The 24260-nt window shown below is 30.8% G+C and overlaps 1 protein-coding gene and 1 long non-coding RNA gene across 2 annotated transcripts; one reads left to right on the forward strand and one right to left on the reverse strand.

Moving 5' to 3' along the window:
* Positions 1–3184: 3184 nt before the first annotated feature.
* On the forward strand, positions 3185–6074 carry LOC145626838 (uncharacterized). Its single transcript, XR_014111097.1, has 3 exons — positions 3185–3412; positions 5314–5398; positions 5773–6074. It is a non-coding gene; the product is annotated as an uncharacterized LOC145626838 (long non-coding RNA).
* Positions 6075–12167: 6093 nt separating this feature from the next.
* On the reverse strand, positions 12168–23902 carry LOC145629034 (chlorophyll(ide) b reductase NOL, chloroplastic-like). The gene is made up of 13 exons (XM_081681505.1): positions 23567–23902; positions 20447–20515; positions 17479–17540; positions 17232–17318; positions 16271–16338; positions 16089–16137; positions 15937–16022; positions 15189–15246; positions 13464–13514; positions 13231–13281; positions 13105–13146; positions 12513–12623; positions 12168–12417 (listed from the first exon to the last, which is right to left on the reverse strand). Exons 1-13 carry the CDS (start codon positions 23829–23831, stop codon positions 12370–12372), a joined length of 1047 nt encoding a protein of 348 aa, XP_081537631.1. The 5' UTR covers positions 23832–23902; the 3' UTR covers positions 12168–12369.
* Between the last annotated feature and the right edge of the window lie 358 nt (positions 23903–24260).

Raw genomic sequence — 24260 nt, forward strand, 5'->3', positions numbered from 1 at the left:
AAGAAATTATATTAATTAATATGTATGGGGTAATTGAACAAAAGGCAAAATTGTAAAGTCATTGTACAAATTCGAATCATAGCCAGAAAACGCGGTTTTCATAGCATGTTGAGGAAGCGCTGCAGCGCCGCTTGTCACCACGCGCTTTGCGCTATCGCCGAGCGTTGCTGCTGTTGTCGCCAGGCGACAGACTCTGTCGTTCGACGCTGCCTCCGAATCCTTTCCAGAGTCAAACTGCATCAATTTTGTAAATAAATATCCCCCTAAACTGCCGATTTTCTGTATAATTCGAACAGATTAATTACAACCTTAGCTTCTTAACAAATAATCATGTCTTTAGTTACTAAGAGTTTTAGCGATTTTACTCGTGAATGGTGTCGGTCTTTAACTGCTAAAGAGAGAAAAGAACTCGACTTTTTTCACATGGGAGGTATTTATGGTATTAAGGGGTAGATCTTGACATAGATTTTATTCATACCGCCTTAAAATATTGGGACACAGATACACATTGCTTTAGACTAGGGTGTGATGAAATTAGCCCTTTATTGGAAGAATTTGGCGCCATCCTAGGCTTCCCTTCATTAGATCTTGCGGTAATCCCTAGAGTGAATGAATGTTATTATAAGGATTTTGAGCGCTTCTTTAATTTAAAAGACAGAGATCTAACAAATATTGTAGATGGTAGCGTAGTTAATTTAAAAGAATTTGCACGCCACTACTTTGATAGACCTTATCCTGAATCTTTTCATGTTTATAGAAGAAGGATTTTTCTCTTTTGTATGCTTAACCAATATCTTCTCACTAGTGGTAGAACTAATGAGGGTCAAGCAATTATATTAACTGTCTTGGAGCAAATTGAATCTGGAAGGAATCCAATGCCATTAATTATTGGAGAGACTATGCTTAGTCTAGATGAATTTAAAAAAAATCCAAAAGCACCTTTTCGGGGCTCTCCAATATTATTACAGGTAGAAAAATAATATTTTTAATTACAGAAATCTAAAAACATATTTTTGTATAGTAATACTAATTATTTGCATTGAATTTTTTGCAGATACGGCTAATGGAGAGACTAGAATTAATTAGTCCTCATGACAACATTGAAAAATATACTCCAAATTGTTTTGTGAGGCGAAAGAAGCGTTTCTCGAAGATGTGTCGCCATGAGTGGAGTAAAGTATTTTCCTCTTGCAACTTTGCTATAGGAAATTAATCAAGCATTGATAATCAACAATAATAAATTACCCCTTCATATTATTTATGGATCCCCACAAACCCTAGAAAGAGAACTACTCACATATAATTAAATCTAAACTAAATAAAGCAATTAAGAGAAACATGATGAATTAAAGAAATAAAATTACTGAAATTAATAAAGAAGAAAATGTTACCAAAGTTATCGTAAACAAGAAGTTGAATCAAGAACAAAGTATGGAGTTTGTAGAGAGAGAGAATAAAACTAAGTAGAGAGAGAAAGTCTAAAAAGAGAGGTAAAAAAAAAAATTAAAACTACTCAATCGTACTTATACAAAACCTCTAATTATTCCTAATTAGAAACTAAGTAATCGTCGAAGAAGCCTCCCTAGAAACACACGCCCGATCGAGCGAAGGGTCGCCCGATCGGGCGCGCCTTTTTCCTCGCATCATGCTTCTGGGCAGCCACGCCCGATCGAGCCAATGCTTGCCCAATTGGGCCCGGTTTAATTTGGAACCTTGGACTTCGATTTGGCTATTTCTTAACCCATCTTCGGATTTCCACTTAGGGGCTTTAACCATTCGGTCCAATGCTTGTATTTCACATGTCGAGCCCTTAAACACCGGCTTGATAACTCTAACCGGCCTTGGGCTACAAAAAGTGGTCGTGTTCCTCCAATGTCCGTAGTTGCTCCATAAAATCCCAGGAAAATGCTCCAAAAGTGTAATTCCCTACAAAACTCAACCAAAACTACGAAAACACTAGAAAATACCAATTAGTAATAAAAGTGGCTCTAACGAGCCAAAAACACTACTAATTGTGACCATGGGACGGGGGTAAAATACCATATAGAATAGACATATCAGTTATCCATTTAGTGTTATAGTAGTTACTTTTTCAGTGTTGTACTTTGTTATTTAAGGGTTACTAAATAGGTATAAGAAGACACTGTTCACTACACCTTAAAGATATAATATTTGGTAAAAATAATTTCAGTTTAGTATAAATAAGTTCAATTTGGTATAATTAATTTCAGTTCGGTAAAGCAATTGCTTCAAAAAAGAAATATAATAGAGAAACAATAATAATAATAAAAAAAATTATCAACAAAAGTAAAAATTATTTAACTGGCAAAAATAATTTTAGTTCAGCAAATATAAGATGAAATGAACAGGGCTTAAAAGTTACTATATTAATATGATAGGGTTTGATTTGTTAGTGTCATAGGGGTTAAATACTCCCTATTTTTCCAAGCGGTCACACAGTGTGACTAGCCGCATAGAAAATATATGTTGTAGATTTTGTATATGTTGTCACGGGTGATAAGTAAGAATGATATTCAATTTTTTTTTTCTTATCTTATATACTTGTATATTTTATTTTTTCTTTACTATATATATGCAATAAAAATATTAAATGATAACAAGTAATTAAAAAAAAAAAAAAAAGACAGATAATCAAACAATTAACAAGCCTAAACATTATTACAAGGTTAAAATTTTAGGGGAAAAAAAACTTCGGACTAAGCTTTAAGTTAGAGGCTTTGTAGATTTTTTTGTTGCGGAAGGTGCAATAGGTATGTGGTGATGATCAGGTGAATTTATCATGTAATAAATTAAGGTAGTAAGTGATGGGATAAAAAATTCTATTTTTAAAAATTTCATGTTACACTTTAAGGGTTTTTAGAGGCCATTGAGGAGAACACTACTACATTTTTGATCAAATGTGACGGAAAAAATAGAGCTAATGCAACGGCCCTTTTATGACCGTTGCAATAGATAAGCCTAATACAACGGCTTATATGAAAGGTGGGGCTAACACAACGGTTTAATAAAGTCGTCGTATTAGGGGTGCTAACACAACGGCTGAGAAGGCTAATGCAACGGCAACTAAATTTTAATAATTTCCCTTTTTTCAAAATTTGGTGACTCATCAATTAGAGGACCGTACCTTCTTTACCTTTTTCCCCTATTTCACACACTTTTTATAATAATTCGCCTATAATTCCTCTCCTCCCACACTCTTTCTCTCTCGTCCATTGAAGTGCTTACTTTGAGCTTCCATTGATGCGTACTCTGGGCTTTCAAGTTTTTTTTTTAATTGTGAGTCTATACAAGTTAGGGTTCTAAAATTAGGTGGATTATCGAACAATTTCAGAATCTTAATTTTCTGAACATCGTCGCTCGATCGAATTGATTTAATTATCGCAAGTTGCTGGTATGTATTTTGAAATAATTGAATCTATGCTAGTATAATTTGGTTAAAATTGCTCTATTTAGTTGTTAAATGCTATACTTTCTCAAATATTATGCTACTATTTGTTTAATTAGGGTTTTCGTAAGTAACTGCTTCAATAAATTGATATCATCAATTTTGTTAAATTAATTTTCCTGTTTGCTAGTTTGATTGAGAGAAAGAGAACGATTAAGGTGAGTAATCTTCTTGATACACTTCCTGATCTACAGTCTTACCGCATTACTACATTTTTTTATTATCAATTTTATGATTTCTTGCGGTTTTGCTTCAATTTTCGTGTTTTCATTTTTCCTGATTCAGCTCTAATTTCTTATTCTTTACTATTTAATTGATCTGAATGTATTGGACACATTGCTATTAGTTGTTAAATTTTGCACAATGTCGTGTATTAATTGTGTATATGTGTTGAAAAATTAGATCATGTTGTTGTTAGGTGTTGAATTCACAATTTTATAACACTAATTTCTGAATGAAAATCTGATCTAACCCCAATAGAGAGATAAGAACCAACTAGGATTAATTTTCTTAATGATTACCTTGCAAGGAAGAAGGAATTCTTGAGAAACTCTGATGAAAGCTAATAAGCAAACTGTAGAGTGAGAAGAATGTAGAGGGAAATCTGGGTTTATACAATGTAGAGGTGATAACTATTTGGAAATTTTTTAGGAAAAATCTAAGAGTAAAACTGAAAAACCAAGTAGAATTATGAAATTCGGATTTTTTATGGTGATGTGAAACTGATCTATCTGTTTCTTGTAATATATTATGGGAGACAAATATGACTTGTTATGCTAATGTTTTTTATGAAATTTATCTAGTTTTTGTGACTTGTATGTACATTCACTAATGCTGTAAATATGAGATATACATAGCCACCACTCTTACTCTCACTTTCACTCTCACTCGACACTCTTAACTCGCACTCTTACTCTCAACTATCACTGTAGCCCACCTTAGAAAGTCAGTTTCAATACACAACATATTTTTATATTGTGCTAGCTGGTTTGAGGAGCTTGTTGAGTAGTGGTTGGAGTTTGAGTTTTTATGTGATTTTTGAGGCTGATTTCGTTTTTATTCTTATTATCTAGCTTAAATAGCCAGAGATTTATTAAAGTTTTTTCCATTCTGCTTCTGCTTAAACATAGAGGCAGTTTAGAAGCTTCTGAAATATATATGCTGAAGTAGAGAATTCATGGTGAAGGATGATTGTCTTAATTTGAATGATAAGGTAGCGATACACTTGATTTTTAGGCTTGTGAGGTCCAAATTCTTTATTCAATCTTAAGCACGTATTAATTTAAAGCATTTTTATATCATTACATGTTGAAAATTCTATATTAGACCAACATCACCAACTTGTAGATAAGGTAGGTATTCTTTCTGTGTCATGGAGCAATTATTTCTAGAGCTTTGCATGCAGCCATTAACGAACCTCATAACTCTCCAAGAAATGGAAGAGTAATTCTCCCATTTGTGCCACACAAAGAATCATATATTTTGTTCAATTGTATTTCATTTTTCAGTTGAGGCTTGTATTTAATTTGACTTGTTGCTTAATTTTTTTTTTTTCATTTTCCACCCACTCTTTTGATTTATTATTTAAATTTATAACTACTTATAGTTCATTTTATGAGCTTTTCGGCTGATTTAATTTTTGCTTGAATCCTTGATTATCTTCTTGTTTATCTCTGAATTGCTTACTTATTTTTATAGGGTTCTACATCGCTTAGTTAAAATTTGATATTGTATTCCAAATTTCAAGTTTTCATGTTGTGGACATGTTAAGTATGGCTCTAATTTGGTCATAAGTGTTTTTGTTATTAAAGTTCATATTTCTTGTTTGTCTGTGTCTTGTGTTGCAGGCTGTTGGTGGTATGCTTGGTCTGACAATATTGTTGATTTTTTTTGTTGAAGTTGAAACTATGCTTGAGGGGAGAGAAATTTCTTGTAAGTTTGACTTATATTTTTTTGGTTACAAAGGTGTTGAGGAGTGTACTATACTTGTATCTTCGTCTACATTGGCCTTCAATTTTGCTAATCAATTTTAATCTCTTTATAATGTATTATATCTTGTGCGAACACGCATGCTTTTAGTGTGAGTGGTTTTTTGCTATATATGTCTATCTGCTGTAATCTGTACTGGTTTGAGATATAATGTGATGAAGATTACCTTCTTAATTAAGTGACTTGAAAGAGCCTTTTTATGAATTTTGTATATATAATTAATCTTTACAATTGTTCAACTCAAGTTCCTTTCCTTTTTTTAGTGCTCGATTTTTCTATATTCCCATTTTGATTTTTTTGTGTGTTTTGTTTATTAGGGGATCTAGATCCGGATATGTGTAAACAGTGCTAGAGGTAGATACTGAAGCTCAAGAAGATGCATCCTGAATTCGTCCCAAATTGCTTTACTTGAGAAATTGGAGAAGTAAGACAAAGAAGTGATAATACCTTGCAAAGAATGGTCGAAAATATTGTTTGGGGGACAAAATCATTTAGTTTAAACTTTTAATTGTTTTTTCTTAGTTTAACAAGTGATAAATTAATTTTGTAATATTCCTTATAGATAACAATAATGTACAAACTTTAAATTTATAATAAAATTCAAAATTTTTTAATTTAATTTTTTTTAATTGTATTATTATTATTATTATTACTATTATTATTATTATTATTATTATTATTAATTGTTATTATACTGGAATTAGGTATATGCATTGTGTGGCATTAGGTACAGGGAACCGTGGCATTAGGTATAGTGAATTGTGGCATTAGGCATAAGAAACCGTGGCATTAGGTATTATAGCTAATGCCACGGCAATAATGGTGCTGTTGCATCAGGTATTGATCTAACGCCACGGATCATTGATGCCGTGGCATTAGGTGTCATATGCCGTTGCAATAGACCTATTGCAACGCCAGCAGATGCCACGGTACATAGCCGTTGCATTAGGCCTAATGCCACGGATTTTGACGCCTAATACAACGGATTTGAGGGTTGCATTAGGTCAAAAATGTAGTAGTGGAAAAAGGATACGAAATTATTTGTGATATACAAAGTACATACAATATATAATGATCATATTTTTATTATAATGGCAAAATTTTCCAAAAAATATACTTCCTCCGTTTTTAAATAGATGACTGTAGGGAATATTTCAAGCATTATCCCTAGCTTGAACCCCACTGTGATCATACACTTAAGTACGGTGGCGTCCAAAGGGAAAGAAGATAGATCAAAAGAGTCGCCAACAAGTTTTAGGAACTTGTAAACCGTTCACAGGGTGAAGGTTACACCCCTTAACGATCCAGGAGATCATTAACTCCAATAGGTCTGCAACCTTGAATGGTAGTTTGGGGATGAAGGTACAAATTCAACCTAAAAGAGATTGAACTTGCCCTAATAATAGGCCTCTACTTTATTCTGATCGTATTCATGTGCGCTTTCTGACTAACATGCAATCAATAGGTTAACCCTAAATCTGTTTATCTATGTTGATTGAATACTAATGCACAAAAATCTATTATTGGCGATCACTTGAATTATAATCAAATTAATCCTAAACAAGATTATTAATTATCTTATTAAGCGTGATTACAAGTACAAATTCCCTTTAAACATGCATAAAATGCGTGATCAAGCAATAACAATAAAATCATCAAGCAACATAATAATTATCATAATAATCATGTTAAAGCATAATAATAGCAAGATCTTAGGCATGATACTAACAAGATTAATAACAAACCCTAGCATGTCACTAAACAATAAATATCAAAGCTTTAACCCTAACATGATACTAACATGAATATTAGGAAAGAAAATGGAAAGCATCGCAGGAATCATAATTGATATAAGCAAATCACCCTAAATATCATACTAAAGAAAGCATCCTAACATGATATTAGGAACATCCTAAACATGATACTAGGAATTAAAATAATAACCTAAGCATGATTTCTATATCAAAAATATCAATTAAACCATTAAAGCACTTACTTGGATGTCTCGTACCTCTTTCTAATAACAAAATACACACGTTAGTAACTTCAAGGAAAATAATAAATCAAATAATTAAATTAAATAATTGAAATAAAGATTTGGGACCAAACCCTCAGAAATTAAAACCTTTCACGTCTATGGCGAAGGCAACTTTGAATTGTGCTAGGTGTGTCTAGTGCTAATGTATGAGGAATTGTGTTTGTAAAAAGCTAGGCTTAGAAAGAGAGAGAGAATCAAGAAATTCTTGATGAGAGTTAATGAGAATTGGTGAGAATTGATGATTGAAAAAGGGGAGATATGACCTCTATTTATAGAGAAAAAAGAGGGTCGAAGAATAAGAAGAGAATCCGAATTCGAATCGAAATAAAACTCGATGGACAACAGTTTTTTCGGATTTTGTTTTTATCATATCTTTTGATCCAGAAGTCCAAATAAGGAATATAATATGTCGTTGGAAATATCTTGAAGTCTACTTTCCAAACCAATTGGAATAAGATTAAAATATTTTGTAGATAAAAAGATATGGCCGAAATAGTAGGACGGTGTCAGTTTTTGATAGAGTTTCATATCTAATTCATATCTTTTTCGTTATAGCTCGGAATTAATATTATAATATATCATTGGAAAGATAATATCAAGATCTATCCAACCATATAAAATTTGGATAAATATTATGAGGCACGAAAATAAAATGTGTCTGTCTTTGAATTCGAATAGAATTAGGATTTAAAAAAAAGGAAAGTTTTTATTTAACTCAAATTTTTTAATCTTATCTTTTCAAAAAGGATAATTAAGATCTTTTAAAAACTTATAGAAGCTTCTAATTAATCCTAATTAGTTTAGGAATAGGATTAAGCCTTTGGACCCTCCACATGATCATTGGGCCGTAGGTAAGATCCGGTTCGAGCCCAGTTTAGTATTTTGACCATAACTTCCTCATTATTCATCGGAATTGGGCTTATAATATATCGTTGGAAAGGTCTTTTCAAGCCCCATCCAACTACACCATTATTGGACCTATATCATGGATCAAAATAAATTGGAATGCAAGTTTTTCAAAAATAGGGTAAGAAAAGAAATATTTTCAAAAACAGAAAGAAGAGATATTTTAATAAAAACATCCTCATCACTAGACTTTTCATACTTTCGCTTTATTCGATAATCAAATGAAATGAAAGGTATTCATCACTGGGTTTGGTTTTGAGGAGACACATTTGGGTGTCTACAATGACCCATAGCTCTTGGCACACAATTTAAGAAAGAAGAGAGGGAAGTGTTATGAATAGCTTAATAACTTTGTTAGGTAATAAAGCATAATTAATTAACCCACTATCCCAGAACCCCACATCACACCACTGACACTCAGATACATTGAAGCCAAGAATACTTCATCCTCCCTCTTGCCGTCACGCATCACTTCCATGACCACCTCCCCACCATAATTCCTCTCTCCTTCAACCAAGGTTCCACCTATTACCCTCTTTCTCCTTCATCCTCTTTCATCAGATCTACCCAATTCTTCCTTTCAATTTCCTTTTTTCATCTTTTTTTTCTCTTCAACCAAAAATAAAGAGTAGTTGGGTGAAAGTGGTGGTGGGTTATAGATCTAATAGTTAGAGGGTTTGAAGAGAGAGAATATAGAGCTAAGGTACGCCGTTGGTGGTGGTGTTGGGGTGATGATATTTAGTAGTGGGTATGTGATTTTCGATGAGTAAGGATCGCAGAGATGGATAATCGGTGCGTAGGGGGTACGATTTATGGTAAAGGTAGCATATTTCGGTGGGGTTAGGGTGGTAGATTGGGCAGTAGGGCAATGAATTGATGATTTCCAGTGAGTTGTGGGTAGCACATTGTGATGGGTGGTGATTTTTGGAGAGGGTAGTGGTTGTACGGTGGAGAAGGCGGTGGCTTTCTGCGGTGGTTTGTTACACAATGTGGTGGAAAATTTCATTGGGTCAGGGATGGCGGAAAGGGTGGTGGTATTTGAGGACGGGTGGTGGTTTTCGTTGAGGGTGTGATCCCGGCAAAGGAGTGATTCCGGTGTGGGTGGTGGTTTTAATGGAGAAGGTGGGGCTTTAATGGAGAAGGGTTGAAGGAGAAGGGGATTTGGGGGTTATTAAGCATATAGTAAGTGGGGCCAATTAAGTGTAATTATGTGAGTTTGTAGATAAAAACTTTCCATTTATAGTATAGGTCAAGTATTGTGACATTTCCTTTTTAGGAATGTTAGTCATCTAAATAGAAATGGAGGAAGTACTTCGTATTAAGTTAGAGGACAGAGATAGCAATTTAAAAGACAAATTTTTATATATGGCTGGCCACATCGTGTGGCAGGGGTTACTCGAGTTACTTGGTCAAGGGTTACTTTAGGGGTTCGGTGAGAAGTTACTTGAGGAGTTTGGTTAGGGGTTAGTTAAATGCTCAATCATGGGTTAATTAAGAGGTTACTCGGTCAGGGGTTACTCGAGGGATTACTCGGTCAGGGTTTGGGTTTACTTGAGGGGTTCGGTCATGGGTTAGTTACTCGGTCATGAGTTATTTAAATTAAGGGGTTAGTCGGTCAGGCTTTACTTGAGAGGTTACTCGATCAGGGGTTACTCAGTCATGGGTTACTCGAGTTACTCTGTTATGATTTAATTTAAGGTTTACTTGAGGGATTCGGTTAGGGGTTACTCGGAGATGGGTTACTCGATCAGGGATTACTTGAGTTACTCGGTCAAGGGTTTACAAGAGGGGTTCAGTCAGGGGTTACGAGTTACTCGATCAGGGGTTATGTAAGGGGTTACTCGGTAAGAAGTAACTCAAGTTTCCTCTGACCGAGTAGCCTGGCCACACGATGTGACCAACCACATAGAAAAATCCCCCCATTTAAAAATGAGGTGGCCAGTGATGCAAGTAGAAATGGGGTAAAAATATGACTTAATGTGGATATTGATTGTTAGTTCATTGAGTTGAATTATTTTTCAAATCTTTCCATACAACCCGAAGTCTCCGTATTTTGCAGGTACATGCGCCACTAGACCAGTCTTCGAGTTGTAACTCTCCCAAGGGACAAAAACACCCAAAACAGTAAATGTGAAGCAGGGTCCTTTTGCTGGTAGCAAATGTGAAAATTTCCTTTCAATAGGCAAGTTAATTTATAAATGGTTAAGTCAAGATTCGAGAGATGCGATTTAATACCGCTAGATTAATCATTTGCTTGTAATACGTAGCGAAAGCCTTTTATAATCTGGTTAATTTATGCATTGATAACTGATTGTTGTCTTATTGCTTAGTTTAATTATTTCCCTTGGATTAATTCATATAAAATCCTATTTGTTACTTGATAATTTAGATTTCAATAATTTATTAGGAATAAAAGAACATTGTCTCCTTGTGGATTCGACCCTACTTCCCATCTATTTTAGTTAGTGGTTTTAAGAAATATATTACTTTTGATTAGGTGATACGACTAGATCCTGTCAAAATTTGGCGTTGTTGCCGGGAAAGTGATTTTATTTTGATTTCTGATTAATTTGTAGTCTACTAGATTATTTTCTTTCGTCTCAGAGAACGCAAGTTCTTTGAGATAATTTCTCATATTTGTTTGTTTAGTACAGATCAAGAATTAAAGTGTGTTTTTAGTGAGTATACTAGTTTAGATCTCGTGTGATGCACGGTTTTAAACAAACACATTATGAGATTTGTTTATAATACGGTGAAAGAAAGTTTTCTACTCCGTTAATTTGTTATATACATAGTAAGTAATTTCTATTGTAGCATATTACTTATAAAATATACAAAAAGTAAAAATAAATAAATAAATAAATAATAAATAAAAAAACAATGACACTTTTAAACATCGAAGCATGTTAAAAAAAAAAAGGACAAAGGATAAAGCACTTTAAAGGTTTATTAGATAAAAAACCAAAGTAAAAGAAAAAAATAATAATAAAATAAAAACTAATGACATCTTCATAGCAAATTGGTGGGGAAAAAAAATTTACATCAGAGTTGATGTCGTCAATATTTTGTTTTAGTATTAGTTAATAGATTTTTTAGTGATTATTGATGACTACAAAGAGAGATGAGGGTACGGTATCATAAACGGAGTAATTAATATATAAAGTTAAATTTTAGTCAGGTCATGAGGCAACGACACTTGGCATTCCAACTTTTCACCAAGTGCACGCCACATTGAATATATTTAGATAGACTTAATTTGAAGCATAAAAAAAAATTAGTTTATAATTCTATTTTCAATCAAATTTGGATAGAATTTTAGAATAAAATTGGTAGGTTAGAGTTTTCTTTTTGATAAAATACAAATATTTCACAAGTACAAATTGAATTGTGATTTTATTTAAAAAAAATATTAGATTATAACTCTCAATAATTATTATATTTATTTATTATATCATAATATTGTTTAGAGCGAAAAAAGTAATTCAAAACGTATAACATCCATTTATAATATTTCTAAAGGATTAAAATAATATACCTCACAATATAATACTTTGTATGATTTTAAAATTGTATGTAAATCGGCCAATCGAGTCAAGTCACTTCAAGTTGCGGGTCAAGAAATGTTCAACCCTAGCCCAAAGTTTTGGATTCAGGTCAACACAACGGGCTTTATACAATTTACTTTGATTTTTTTTATATGTATTTTGTCAACCATTTTTTTGTTTTTCACCAATATTCTTATTAGTCATTTACATGCCTACTACATAATTTAAATCGTCACAAAACTAGTTTTCTATAAAGATAGCTTCCTTCTCGAGCTCCCAAGTATACAAATGGTACAATTTATATTTTGGTGATAAATCAATATAGATTTTATATAACCGCTTCTCATATTCCATATAATTAAAAAATGGGCAAAATAATAGAGAAGAAACTTAATAATATACTATAAATTTGAGCTGCAAGCTTTTCAATCTTCAAGCACATATCTATTCCTCCTGGCACCAAAAAAAATTCTCTGCATAGCAAATTTGGAACAAAAAGTTCATTTCAGACAATATATACCAGGAAGCCATTGACAACAGAGCAAAAATCTTTGTTCTTTCAACTTACTGAGAAGATCTGTGAGTAGGCTTTCACCCCAGTTAAAAACCGTATGTATGTTGGTTTTGTTGATCCATTGCCAGCAATTGATCTAATGTTAGGGACAAGATACTCTGCGACCTGTATAGAGGAATACAACATTATTACCAAATTTCAATTCAGAAAACAAAAGCAATATATTTCTCATATCCGTGTTAGGGCTTGGAGCTTTGTTCTAGTAATAGAAAACACATTCCAGCTATAGTGTTGATTTCAAGAGACCTGATCTGTTGTTTCACACCGCAGTATAATAAGCCAAAATCATTAGTGAAATCACAGCAGTCATCAACCTTGACATCAATTACCACAGCCAAAACCTGTAGCATTAGGTGCTGTTGCTCTGTTGGCTAACATGATGGCTCTGAAGTTCAACGGAAAACTTTTTGGTTCAATTTCTCACTTCTAAAAGCATTATGATCACAAAAGGCATTACAATACATAGCAAAGCATCACAAAATACGAGAGCACTAGTGCACTACAATTTGGAATGGAATGCTCAAGCATTTTCAAATAGGCAACAAGTTCATTAACAGATTAACTGGTGATTAAGATAGAATCTTACAACTTCTGCAGGTTCTGCAAGAACATTTATGAAAAACTTTGCCTGCAGATGAAATAATATAAAATAAATCCTTCATTGAATGGAAAATTAAACAATACAAAAAAAAAAAAAAGTTGTCAATTGAACCTGCTTTGTTGTAGCACCCGACATCAAAAGATCAGTTGTGACCATTCCAGGCTGCATTTTCATTATGAGATGGAAAGCTGTTAATATTGAAATGACATCTAAAGGAAAAGCGGGACATCATGATCATGCAGAGTGTTTGATTCCCCATTTCTTTTAATTCTAAAAACCATTGATTTCTCTGGAATAGTTAGCACAAGGAGCACAATTTAAAAAACAGATAAGTTATAACATACCGACAAGTTATGCACCACCACATTTTTCACATCCTGCATTTGCAATTCAGCCTGCAAGCAGAAAGTCCCATTAAAATGCTGTATTAGCTTAGAAAATGAATCAGTAGCTTATTCCTCAACTGGAAATGTTTTATTTCTGTTCAGGGTATTTTTAATCAAGCTAAAATGTGCATTGATAGTGACAGTTTGACAGACAAGCTCTAGGATGATCTAGGTTAATAATAATACTCTTAACCCCACTGACATTAACTGCAAGATCATGGTAAAATTTGAACTTAAAGTTCAAATTCTCTCTTTTGAATTTTCCTCAACAAAGCCCTTACCTTATTTGCTTATTTGTCAAAACACTGTCTAAGCATGGGATAGTAGGCTAACAGATATTCATTCATAACATGCATAAAATGGATCTACAAAGAGTTTTTTTATACACCCTCCATTTATAATTAAGTGCATCACTTGCTTTATTCGGCCAATTTTATGCATCACTTCCTTATATTATCCATCTATATACTAACTTCGTTAAAGTTATGTGCAACTTCAAGGTATTATTTGTGAGATATAAGATATTCCAAAGTTGCACATAACATTTAACGGAAGTAGTATTATTTCTTTCCCATCTCACTAACCCCACTTGCTAAGTTTTTTCTCTTTCCATGGCCCCCATCCATATTTTTTTCTCTTTCCATGGCCCCCATCAATACTCACACTTCTTTTATGTGTGGATAAATCCTTCACTTACCTTTTATCAACATATTATATTTCCAACTTCACACTATAACATTCACATCAATTCAATTTCCAAAAACTATATGCATATACAAGTGATGCACTTATTTAAACAGAGTATTTTGAATATTTAACTTCACATATGATGATTTTAGCGCTCTTAGAGCTCCCAGTATGGACGTTTAGAATAATCATAATCCGCTGATGGTGAGAGGATATATATGCAGGTCTTAACAAATAAAACCATCATCGTCAGTAACCCTTCATCACAGCTAGAACTCACCACAACCCGGCAACTAAAAAAATAATAAAAAATAAAAAAATAAAAACTAATGATATTTTCCAGATGAACTAAAGATAAAGAAACAATGAACTACTACCCATCATGGACATATACTTTTCAAATATTTTTTCTATTCTACATACCTACTATCAGCCAGGTAACCCTTAAGTAGGAGCATAAGCTACTAAGCTAGTCAAAAAGTAAAATTCATTGTTAATACTAAACATAAGTGATGAGTCTAAGTTCACCTAAGCAGACTCTAACATGAGTTCTTGACTGCGTAACAAAGAGAATAAAGCTTTTTTTACACTTTCATATTACTTCAGAAAATTTTGAATTTTTTTTATAATCGATCATTCCATGATTATTAACAAGTCCAAACGTCCAATGGTCATCCCTAAATTACCAACCTAACCCATCATCCTTGCTATCTCTTCGATTTTTTATTTTTTTTAAAAAAAAAAATAAATAAAATAAAAAATAAAATAAAAAAAAACCCACAAATTACCACCTTCAGATAGGTCCTTCATCTAAGGTTTCTCCTCTAGATCCTAAAAGATTTAGAAATATGAAAATTCTGAAGCTCAAGTTTCAGTGCTCAATCACACACACCACTAGGCCTCAATAAAAATGGCATTGTACAAAAATAATGAGATTCCTACACATATTAAACACAAAAAAAGGCAAATTATGCAGGGATATAATTTATATCTCACCTGTAACGATTTAGTCAGATGCACCACACTGCGTTTGGTTGCTCCATATGCAGCAAATCTAATTAGTGAACATCCAAAAACAACATAACATAAACCTTCCAAAAGGGGTGTCCCATCTAAGGAATGACTAAATAAGAGTACTTTAAAGCGGATATAACAATGTTATCTAATAATCAGTTACTTATTTTCAAATCTAGCTATGTAACTACTCTTATCAACAAGTTTACAAAAAGAAAATGATAGCTTTTGCTGCATGGGAACTGTAATATTGCAGATATATAGTCTGCTGATCTGCTCAGCCAGAATTATCAGGGGCAGGTCAGTTGTTGATAAGCAAATTCCCTCCGTTTTTCTTTTAAGTGTTGCAGTTCCCTTGACCGGGCCTTTAGTGTTACACTGCCTTATTTGGCAAGCTGCATATTAATATCACATCTCTCTCTTTTCATGGTTTCCACTCTCATCCATTACTAATTTTTTTATATTATTTCTCTAATTTCACATCCCTTACCTTTCAATAAACTATTACCTCCATCTTTTCTTATAAATTTTTTAATACCCAAACTACCCCACTTACAACTTATTAGATAAAAGTCAAGTAAATTACTTAAAATTATGTGCCGCTAGAAGTGTAACACTAAAAAAAACTAATAACAAAGAAAAGCCTTTGGAACATCAATTACAGTTCTATTTCATATGGCGTTGGAGCCAAGGAAGTGGGAACATTATATGCACAATGAATCTAAGATACCTTGGGGTTGGTCTTCCATCAGAACCAGCACCATCAATATTGAATATATGACCTCCTCTAGGTTGGTTCAACATCATCTTCATAGCCTATAAAACAATATAGTTCAAGGATAAAGTGTTTGTGTATCCTTCAAAAGCAAAGAGAACTATTACCTCTCGACAACAGAGCATCAAGCCTAGGGTATTTGTAGTGACCACCTCACTGCATAGATGCATGTTATTAATCATCTAATAGGATGCTGACAACTGAAACCATAAGGATATTGCCAATTATGCCATTTGCATGAGTATGAGAGGAAAGATGAAGAAGGGAAGGAAAGTATAATATAACTCACATCAGATCCTCATCTGATGCTTCTGCCAAAGGCTTATAGCTATATGCATTAGATCCTGCATTATTAATCTGCATCAGTAGTAATACAAGATTAATCTAAAGGTCACTAACATGCCAGATCAAGAAGTTATGTAATCATCTGCGAGCAAATATCATGAACACTGTTCTGTCAAGCAGTTCACTTAATTGGGTGTATTAAGGCCCTACCGCCCTAGTACACAAGTAGCCATCTGAAAATAATATCACACACTGTTAGATAAGTTTTTGTTCAATCACGCAGTCTCTGACTCAGTTGATTGAATGCTTTGACTAGTAACATTATCAATTCTAAACCAAAATTTGAAATCCATGGGAATCTCCAAATATTGGCACCATAGGTTCTCACGATCTAAAAGCCAGTACAGGTTATCAGGCGTAAGTAGATCTGTCAAGCTGGCCAGTCAAATGGGCTTCTGGTCAAGCAAGTTTGAACGGATTTCAGATCCAGCAAGTTAGAATGGATTTTCAGGCCATATCCATTTCCCATTTATTTTGCGGATTGCTGGCTTGTTTCAGGCTTTCAGTTGAAATATTGTGCCCATGACCCTACAGTATTAGACAAGTTCTTAGGGTCAACATTTTTTTGGGAAAAGTGGCCCATATGAGAACAACTATAGCTTTAGTGCAGAGCAGGACCTACTAGGAAAGGAAATTTTTAAAACTAATCTATGGGGGGCAAGGGAGGAGGTTGGGATAGGAAATTTTCCCAAAAAAGGAAAGAAAATAACTTTAGCTTGACTCTAATAGAAGCTAAATCAATGTGTCATTGAGCCCACCCAACATTATAGTTGGTGCTTCCATGTACACCTTACACATGGGAAGTAATAGTAATTTTTATCTTTTTTTTTTTTATTACATCAAAAGGTTAATAAGATTTTTTTTTTTTTCCGTCAAAATAATAATAATAAGGATAAATCAAATACCCATATATCAATGTATTTTAGTTTTTCCTGTGCAAATGCAACTAAATTCTTCACATCTTGCCCATCCCTCACATCGCACTTGGTTCCCTGCAAAAAAAAATGCTACTTGAGAAAATTGTTAAACCAAGTATGCTCAAAGTTGGACAATAAAATTAGATGTTACTAATAAAGAAAAAATAAAAGAAGCTAATTTTTTTCTAGAGAGGAGGTTTAGATAAAAGAGGTTGTGAAGGAGGTACCCACACACGCAGTGACGCAGATCCCCAAATTCTCCTCTTAAGCTCTGAACTGCTGATTCTACTCGTTCACCTGTGAAAAGAATGGTTATACCATTATTTGAAAGATTTATATCGATTTACACTAGTACTGAGGTCAAGCTTAATAACTCGTTGTCCGTTATTATCACCAAAACAGCCAGATGTTAACAAAATAGACTAAAAGACATACTCAAATGCAATTATAAACCATGAGTGGATGAAAAAAATATATATCTAGTGTGACAAGCTGAAAGACATACTTACAAAAAATGAAATAACAGAAATAAAAATAAAAAAAATAATAATAATAATAATAATAATAATAATAATAATAATAATAATAATAATAATAATAATAATAATAATAATAATAATAATAATAATAATAATAATAATAATAATAATAATAATAATAATAATAATAATAATAATAATAATAATAATAATAATAATAATAATAATAATAATAATAATAATAATAATAATAATAATAATAATAATAATAATAATAATAATAATAATAATAATAATAATAATAATAATAATAATAATAATAATAATAATAATAATAATAATAATAATAATAATAATAATAATAATAATAATAATAATAATAATAATAATAATAATAATAATAATAATAATAATAATAATAATAATAATAATAATAATAATAATAATAATAATAATAATAATAATAATAATAATAATAATAATAATAATAATAATAATAATAATAATAATAATAATAATAATAATAATAATAATAATAATAATAATAATAATAATAATAATAATAATAATAATAATAATAATAATAATAATAATAATAATAATAATAATAATAATAATAATAATAATAATAATAATAATAATAATAATAATAATAATAATAATAATAATAATAATAATAATAATAATAATAATAATAATAATAATAATAATAATAATAATAATAATAATAATAATAATAATAATAATAATAATAATAATAATAATAATAATAATAATAATAATAATAATAATAATAATAATAATAATAATAATAATAATAATAATAATAATAATAATAATAATAATAATAATAATAATAATAATAATAATAATAATAATAATAATAATAATAATAATAATAATAATAATAATAATAATAATAATAATAATAATAATAATAATAATAATAATAATAATAATAATAATAATAATAATAATAATAATAATAATAATAATAATAATAATAATAATAATAATAATAATAATAATAATAATAATAATAATAATAATAATAATAATAATAATAATAATAATAATAATAATAATAATAATAATAATAATAATAATAATAATAATAATAATAATAATAATAATAATAATAATAATAATAATAATAATAATAATAATAATAATAATAATAATAATAATAATAATAATAATAATAATAATAATAATAATAATAATAATAATAATAATAATAATAATAATAATAATAATAATAATAATAATAATAATAATAATAATAATAATAATAATAATAATAATAATAATAATAATAATAATAATAATAATAATAATAATAATAATAATAATAATAATAATAATAATAATAATAATAATAATAATAATAATAATAATAATAATAATAATAATAATAATAATAATAATAATAATAATAATAATAATAATAATAATAATAATAATAATAATAATAATAATAATAATAATAATAATAATAATAATAATAATAATAATAATAATAATAATAATAATAATAATAATAATAATAATAATAATAATAATAATAATAATAATAATAATAATAATAAAAGACATACTCAAATGCAATTATAAACCATGAGTGGATGAAAAAAATATATATCTAGTGTGACAAGCTGAAAGACATACTTACAAAAAATGAAATAATAATAATAAAAAATAAATAAAACAATAGATCATTGCAAGAGATGAGTTACCTATTGGATTCCCTGAGATAAATTTTTAAAGACCAAATCCTCTAGTGTTTTTACTATAGTTCAAGTACTTTGGTATCTTTGCATACAAGCTCATTAACTTTATGTATGTTATGAAACTAACCCGACTAACTCTCAAAACTAAACAGTTAATTGTCTAAAAATTCTTGGATATATAACAGATTTCCTGTAGGCAAAGTCTAGAAATTAATGCCCTCAATATAAATTAGCAACCTGATCCATGCGCAAAGCAAGGCTATCAAATAGAGTACATATTTAAAGCTACCAACTCATAGATCAAATCACTATGTCATTCATTTAAACTTAATGCATGAGTAAAGTCTTCAAATCATCACTTAAAAATCATGAATGACACTCATCAGAACTTCACATAAAGTCAGTTGCTCAAAAAACCTATATGGCCAATCTGGCGCTTCAGACCTTGATAAGACTGTGAAACCACTCCTTACTAATTTACAATCCATTGCATGCTGAAATTAATGATTAAAAAACAGCACACTCTAACTTATCCAGTTTAAAACTTTTGACACTTGCATATGCCCATATCCAACCAAAGTGTACTCTTAGGTCCAAACTCCAAACAAGCCCAAGGTGATTTGTAAACTAAGGCCCTCAGTTGAACTGAAATTTGCAGAACTGAATAAATCTTTACTGATTAAAAAAATTATTTAACTGGTCATTATTGATTTCTAGTGCTATTAATAGCAGGTCACTGATTAAAAAAATTCAAAACTGCTATTACTGAATATACCTGGTGTTTTAGTGTGTGTGTGTGTGTGTGTGTGTGTGTGTGTGTGTGTGTTTTTAACTGATTACAATCAATTTTACTTATTAGAACTGATATATTGCTGAATAAAACTCATTTATACTAAATCTCTTTTTTTTGGTGATCTGAAGAAGACGGTAGTGAACGCAGAAAGAAATTTATTTGATTTTTTTTTTGCAATACATAAATATGTATGATTCTCACCTGTCCTTGAACAAATAATGACATTATCACCTGCTTTCAAAAACTCTTTAGCTAGTGCATACCCTATCCCTGTTCAGCAAACAAAACATCAATGCCACAAAGTAAAAAGAAAATGGAAAAAAAAAAATGAAGGCAGATCAAGAGAGTTAAGCAACCAATTAAATTATGCCTAGCCATATTTGATCTCGGGTTCTTCCAACTCCCATACCAGTTTTGGTGATGTTTCAGACCATAAATTAATTGCAAGCCAGGAACATCAAAAGATCCCCATCCATAGAAAACCCAAAAATACTATGATCATATTTCAACTAGTATTTCCCATTTCCCAGAGGTATAAAAAGAGTCGTATAGACTAGATTATCTATATAAAAAGAGTCATATAGACTAGATTATCAATGAAAACTGGCAAGATAAGGTTTCGGGATTGTAATTTCTACCATATGTAAAGAACACTATCCAGCCAACATGATTTTTCTTATTGATCCAGGAGGATCCAGATAACTTGATAACGTGTACAGGTCAGAGAAATTTAAGCTAAGTACATCAGACAAGTAAACAGTTAAAGAGAAAATTCGGAGTTGTCTTTTCCTTAGATTCTAAAGACAACAAATACTTCTAATTAAAATATTGTTGCAAAGACAACAAATACTTAGTTTTTAAACAACAAAACCTTCAAGGAATTTCAAGTCCACCACCAAGCATATTGCTAACATCAATATGGTGTAATTGATACTCCCTCTTAATCAGAAACATAAGCCATAATCATAATTTAATACTTCCTCCATCCTTAATATTGTCAACATATGATTGAGAGCCATTATAGGAATTGGACTATTGGAGTTAAAAACGCAAACATCTTTCATTTAAAAATTTTACATTTCCATCATATTAAATAACCTTTAAATGTAACTTACTAAATCAAGAAATCTGGCCTATATCTTTGTGGACATCTAATAATAGAGCTTTTGAGCTTTCCAATATAACCCATACTTCTTTACAATAGCCCGCACATTAAATGCGACAAATTCATCATGTAATAAGACAGTTGAAAATGAGGACTCAACTCTTCCAATGCACAAGGGAGCTCATATTTTTTGTAGGAATAAACAATAGTACTACTAAATTGTCTTTGACAATCTTACACTATTCCCAAATATAACAGCCCATTTGTTCTGATAAAAAGGGTCCTGAGGGAGATGATAACCTGATATAGCAATCAAATTACAACTCAAATGGCATAATGACGCATGGAGATCAATATTTGTATTAAAACAAGAATGTAGAATAATTCAAGATTAGTAAAATTAAATAGCATGATAACTAAATGAGAAAATATAGTTGCACAAAGTGCCACAAACAACTACAATATTTACGGATCACGGTAGAAATATATATTGTAAATTTTAAAATGTGCAGCTCATATGGATTTTAATGGATATAACCTTCAATCACAGTTGAAAGGTCTGGAATCTTGAGTCTCGATCAAGAAACACTAAGCAACACGAGCTTTAAACATAAAGTAGGCCAAGAATACACAAGCACAAATTTACGTAAAACTTTATAAATTTCAAATTAATCAATCATCCTTTTCGTTAAACACCATCACGTATTGATAAACTAAATATTTAGCCTAAAAATCGTGTAAAACAAGTTCTAATCTAACTAGGAAACTAACACTAACTTGCAAAGATAATATACTGCAAATATAATCTTTAAAGTTAAGCTTATCTTCTACTAACCGAATTAAGCTAACAAAAATATCCTAATAAATTCGGTCACCTAATAATAAAATAAAAAAATAACAATAAAAATAATTATAATAACAATATTGATGCCTTGGAACCGCATCAGCAGCAGTTATATGACATGGCATTGGGTCGATGACATATTGCTACATCGTACATGTCTTGGCATTTGTTTTGTCATACTTAACCTTTTACAAATTCTCAACAAAAACTTTTGTATACATCCGGTTTACACTAATATTAGTGTACATCGGGCAGTATAAGGGTAACTTTTAGCTAATTTTAGGGTAACTTTTTGCCTTTCTTTGGGTAACTTTAAACATAATACAATTTTTATATAAATAGATAACAAGAAAAGTTTTATAGAGGTAATTTAATTACATTCAATCACTAATAATTGATTTTTAGTCAATTAAAATGTGATTCTTTACTAATAAAGCGTAGATAATTTTAATTTGAATTGGGTTACTTTTATGCATATTGGGGTAACTTTTATTCATTTCAGGAGTAACTTTTAATCATTTTATGCTATCTTTATAATTGATGTACAATAATTATTGTACACCACTACACCCCATTTTTAAAAAATTTTGTGAATTCTCAAACCCAACCCAATGCCTCTTAATTCCTACAAGGTGCTTTATTGCTTTAACAACCAATCCTATTAGTGAAGTGATAATTTCTAAGTAAATCAATATAAACAAGCACACTACCCTCTAGAAACAGGCAAAAGGTTAACCGTGTAAGCTGCTCGCAATCTCAACGTTATTGCCAACAACTAATTTGAGTCAATTTACTCTCCATTCTCTTTCTAAAAATCTAAACCCCTTCCTTTCAATCACTTATTCCAGTGTCCAATTTCCACTAATGTACATTGATTTCACATTGCCACAAGTCACATCTCGATACAAGCAATGAATAAACTCGTACATTGCACGGGATCAATCCGGCTTACGAACTCATTTCACTGTAAAACCGAATTTTTAAAAATAAATAAGTCCCACTGAGTATTGATTTTATTACTTTAAGCCAATAACAGATAAAAATTCAAGAGCATTAAACAATAGCAAGAACAGCCTATTTTTTCTGACATCTAATACACTTAAAATTCAATAATATAAAAACTTAAATTGAACAATTTCACAAAGAAATCAGAAGAGCAGAACCCATTTTCAGGCAATTAATTTCGAGACAATAAATTAACCCATTACACACAATTAAAAACCCCATAAACTCAAAAAAAAAAAAAAAAAAAAAAAAAACAGAAAATAAATAAATCTCGACACATAATTCCAAGATAAAAAATTTAATTGTTAATCAAGGCAAATAATTAAAAGCAAAGGGTAAAAAAAATATGGGAAAAGATGAAAAATACCTTTGGAAGAGCCGGTGATGAGAATATTGAAAGGAGGAAGCATAGGCTGTTTTTCGCCATTAAAAGAGGAAGCTTGAGCTTTAAGCAAAGTAATGGGGTACCTAATACTATTAACAAACTTTGCATCGATGAGAATTTGGCGGGAAGTAAATGTGAAGAAATTGGATTTAGGTGTAGTGAAGGAAGAGTAGAGAGAGAATTTAGGTGGGTTGAATTTTGGTTGAAAAAGTAGTGAAGGAATGGATGAAGTTGAGGTAACCACCATTTTTGTGGATAAACCACCTTATTCTAGCTTCTCTAATTTCTGGATTTCTCTATTTGGGGAAGAGAGATCAAGAGAGGGTATTAAGGAAATTTGTCGAATACTTCATTTGTTTCGTACTCCCTCCGTCCCAAAAAGAACAACCCATTTGGGTTGATTACGCGGGTATTAAGAAAGTTAAGTAAAAAGAAGTAAAAGTATATTGGAAAGATAAATTTACATGGGGTTTGTAAAAAAATAGAGAAAGAAAGTAATAAAATAACATGGAAAATGAAATTTTTATATGGGGAAACTAATTTTGCACAAATATTGTTGCAAATTGGTGGTATTTTAATGCAAATGGGTCATTCTTTTTGGGACCAAGTTTTGGCCAAATGGGTCGTTCTTTTTGGGACGGAGGGAGTAATAAACTAATAATACACAAAGTTTTAA

The sequence above is a fragment of the Chenopodium album genome, chromosome 4 (genome assembly GCF_948465745.1).
Source record: "Chenopodium album chromosome 4, dcCheAlbu1.1, whole genome shotgun sequence".
Lineage (NCBI taxonomy): Eukaryota > Viridiplantae > Streptophyta > Magnoliopsida > Caryophyllales > Amaranthaceae > Chenopodium > Chenopodium album.

Excerpts from the sequence above, each read along its gene's own strand:
- LOC145629034 (XM_081681505.1), bottom strand. The coding sequence starts at position 23,831 with ATGGTGGTTACCTCAACTTCATCCATTCCTTCACTACTTTTTCAACCA. Across the intron at positions 13,282-13,463 it reads TGGTGGTGCATAACTTGTCG|CCTGGAATGGTCACAACTGA; the intron begins GTATGTTATAAC and ends ATGAAAATGCAG. Across the intron at positions 13,147-13,230 it reads CGGGTGCTACAACAAAGCAG|GCAAAGTTTTTCATAAATGT; the intron begins GTTCAATTGACA and ends TTTCATCTGCAG.